This window comes from Chelon labrosus (genome assembly GCF_963514085.1).
Source record: "Chelon labrosus genome assembly, chromosome: 16".
Taxonomy (NCBI): Eukaryota; Metazoa; Chordata; class Actinopteri; order Mugiliformes; family Mugilidae; genus Chelon; species Chelon labrosus.
This window is the reverse complement of record NC_140349.1, coordinates 747760-751766: the sequence shown is the minus strand read 5'-3', so window position 1 is coordinate 751766 and position 4007 is coordinate 747760. Positions and strand designations below refer to the sequence as shown.

The 4007-nt window shown below is 44.1% G+C and overlaps 1 protein-coding gene across 1 annotated transcript; it reads left to right on the top strand.

Moving 5' to 3' along the window:
- Positions 1–728: 728 nt before the first annotated feature.
- On the top strand, positions 729–3014 carry LOC311500931 (uncharacterized protein; the record flags this gene model as incomplete). The annotated part of the gene is made up of 3 exons (XM_084562569.1): positions 729–810; positions 1493–1559; positions 1639–3014. The coding sequence occupies 3 exons, from the start codon at positions 729–731 to the stop codon at positions 2222–2224; spliced, it is 735 nt and encodes a 244-aa protein (XP_084418695.1). The 3' UTR covers positions 2225–3014.
- Positions 3015–4007: the final 993 nt, after the last annotated feature.

Here is a 4007-nt window from a genome sequence, read left to right as displayed (position 1 = left end):
TTGTGATGGAACTGTTCCGAAACTCCAACAACACACATCCAGAGGTTCTTAATTAGGGTCAGCGAGGACAGTAACAGAACCGTCAACCTCAACCTCAGATGAAAAAAACTGTGACCAAACTGTCTGACTTCCAGCTGTAAAGCACCTAGAGTTGTGTTTGTTTTATTCATGGAGTCAATAAATGAGTCTAAAAACTAATCTTCAGAGCGACTTGGACGTGTTTTGAGCTTTCAGCCTCGTCTGGTGGTTTCAGTCGTGGCACAGCTCATTAAAAACCGGGATGAACAACTCCTTGTGCTCGTCAAGACCTCAGAATGAAACGGTCATTCCAAAGAATCATCTCAGATCAGTGACTGGCCACTTAGTCAAAAACATCCAAATATCTTCACTTCCACATAAACATGAAGTGCTCCGGTAAGGAAGTAGTGCTCAGGTATTACCATGACCCAAACACGCTACAACAGAGACAAAAGAACGAGAATAAGAAAGGATAAACCAGGTGACACTAGAAAAATAAAATGTCACACCTGAAAAATGTCACTGAGCAAGTATGGCACTTTATCCACGGCTAAATTTAGTGGGGAGGGTTTTATTTGGACAAAGGCGGGGACGCAGTCACGACGTCTGCATCACGGAGATGATTACAGGTCCAACCGTGATGGGAAATGACTACACCTGTACATATTTCTGTTGGGTTGGTCCAGCAGGATGACGGCTATCATCTCATGATGTCTGCCTATAAAAGAGAAGCTGACAACATCCCATCCTCAGAGAAACAGCAGACCACCTTCAAACCAAGAAATCATCACTGTGAGTACTTTTATTCTTTTACAATTTCAACCTGATTATCCTCCTCAGGTCATCACCATGCTGTGTGTGTGTGTCCTCTATTCTTTTTTATTATTATTATTTTAGATCTGGTTGGTGGAATAATATTTTAAAGAAGAAAAAATTATTTCAACTTCTACTTATTTGATTTCATCTCAGTTTAATCAGTTTTTTTATTCATGACGTAAAAACTTTGAGCTGCATGAAATGACTAAGATTTAAAAACATGTATTCATCAGCTTTCTAATTCAAATTTATCACAAAAATATTTATTTTGAATCAAATAAATTATAAACAGACTCTTTCTACATGCTCCAAGTTGACTTGTTTTTCTTTGACACCATATTTAGAAGTTTGTAACATAGAGTCCTGTAACTCCTCCGACATGAGGCTTCACTTCTTATTCATTTAATGTTAATTTCTGTTAAAGCTCAGCTGCCTCGTTTGGACGAATTAGGGCGAGATGTTTTTCCTCTCAGGTGTTATTTCAGAGGGTGAGGCCGGGAGCAGGAGTGGCAGCTTAGAAAATAAGCAGTTTTGAATAGTTGTTTTTACTTCAGCGACGACGTGGGCGTTAAACGATCAGCGAGTGGTTTCGGTCCACAGCTCCGGTCAACTTCCCGATCATGTTCCCGATGGTTAACATGAGCAACTTTGTTTTCAGATAACACAAGAGAGAAACAACATCACCATGCTTGCAAAGACTTGTGTCGTCCTTCTGCTGTTCGTTGGTAAGAGCAACATTTGTTCCTCCCAGAGATTTTAATTCAGTTTCAAATGTGAAACTCATTAAATGTTTTCTACCCGAAGCAGCATCTTGCAACGCGCAGAACTCCACAGCTACTCCCATGACGACCACCACAGCTCCTCCCACGACGACCACCACAGCTCCTCCCACAACAACCACCACAGCTCCTCCCACGACGACAACCACAGCTCCTCCCACGACAACCACCACAGCTCCTCCCACAACAACCACCACAGCTCCTCCCACGACGACAACCACAGCTCCTCCCACAACAACCACCACAGCTCCTCCCACAACAACCACCACAGCTCCTCCCACGACGACAACCACAGCTCCTCCCACAACAACCACCACAGCTCCTCCCACAACAACCACCACAGCTCCTCCCACGACGACCACCACAGCTCCTCCCACAACAACCACCACAGCTCCTCCCACGACGACCACCACAGCTCCTCCCACAACAACCACCACAGCTCCTCCCACGACGACCACCACAGCTCCTCCCATGACAACCACCACCACCACAACGACCGCCTCCTCAGCGATCCTCAACAAAGTCAGCATCCTGTCCGTCGCTGTGGTCGTGATGACCCACGTACTTCGCTCGTATTGTTGAAGGGACTGGTTGTGCTTCATGTCGTCTAAATGAAGTGATTAAAGCTGAAGGATGTGTTTTAAGAGCTGAAACTGTTTGAATTTTAACGTTGACTCGGTAGACTTGTGTGTAACACTTTCTCAGGTACATCAGAAATCCCAGCCGAGCCTCCTGGAGATGATTCACCCCAACGTCGGTGATGGGAGGATGAATGAGAGGTTCCCTCTGATGTCAGCATTTTGGTTCTAATTGAATCTTTCTTAATTAAATTAAATTAAACAATAAAGATTTTGACTGCTTCATACTATGTGTGGTCTGATTATCGTCTTCCTGGTTACATGAACAACATTACTGCTGCCTCCTTTACAGCAAAGCTCATAAAGGTCAGATTCAGGTGGATTGTTTTCACAGTTCACTGAACGGGGAGGAAACAAGTCAGACAGAAGCTCACGTTCACAGAAGTTTAGCTGCAGCTCCGTAGAATAATGAGGAAGGACATGAGTGAAAGTGAGTTTGTGTAAATGCAGAGAGGTGACAGGTAAAAACAGGAAGGAATGAACAAATGAACCAGGATCAAGTTCGCTCTATAACACGCATGTAGACGGTTTTGCAACAAGTTGCACAATACAAGATGTATTTTTAATTCCGTAAATGTTTTCACTGTGTCTGTCATCAGTCTGATAATTGTAGGCTGTCGTATTATTTTAAGAGGGCGGATGGAACAAAAAGGAACCAGGCAACACTTTGACACTCTACAATTAGCCTGCGTCAGCGTCTGCAGCTGTCGCCTTTAATGATCAGCCGACAGCGACTTCACACATAATAAATCAGCTGAGGAGGCGACGGCGGTGCAGCTCAGCTCGTCTGCAGACAGATCACCTGGAACAGGTTGTGTTGATCTGAACCTAATCACCCAGAGGCAGCAGTCCAGGGTTAAACACAGCAGAGGTCAGAGGTCACAGCTCTCTCTTCTGTTTTCATCAACGAGCTCTCAGTGTGAATAAGTGAGGGGGTGGTTTTAGTTTAAACTCCATCACTGGGTATCTTCTGGTTTCTAAATGACACGTTTAACCTCCAGGAAACACGTTTTATTGCACTACAGCAAACTGACAGCTGTACTCCATGAATTAAGATTAATCCATTCATAACACATTAAAATCAGGATGTTACTTTTACCTCTTGCCAACAGTATTCCCTGGTGGAAGAATAATACGACAACAAATATGTTCAGGAATAGTTTGAGGAGTCTGAGGTGGAGTCAGAGTGTTTTAGGGTTCTACATCAAATTAATGTTGGAGCGTCAAATCTACTGGAAATACAACAGAAGATGGAGGATGAGGAAGAGGAGGAAGAGGAGGAGATGAGGATGGAGGATGAGGAAGTGGAGAACAAGTATGTCCTCCTCCATCTTCGACCAAGATGTCCCCACGTCTCCAACGTTGCTGTCCACATGGATTCCAGCTTGGTTCATCTTTCAAACAAATGGTTGTATGTCACGTGTCATCTGGAGGGTCAGGTGATGCTCTGCCAGGCCTCTACTGCAACTGTCTTCACTTCCTGCTTGTTCTTGGGTCATTTTCCTTCAGTTTTGTCTTCAGCAAGTGAAATGCATGCTCAGCCGCATTCAGGTCAGTTGATTGACTTGGCCATTGCATAACATTCCACTTCTTTGCCTTAAAAAACTCTCTGGTTGCTTTCTCAGTATGCTTCGGGTCTTTGTCCATCTGCACTGTGAAGTGCCGTCCAATGAGTTCTGAAGCATTTGGCTGAATATGAGCAGATAATATTGAAACACTTCAGGATTCATCCTGCTGCTTTTGTCTCAGTCACATG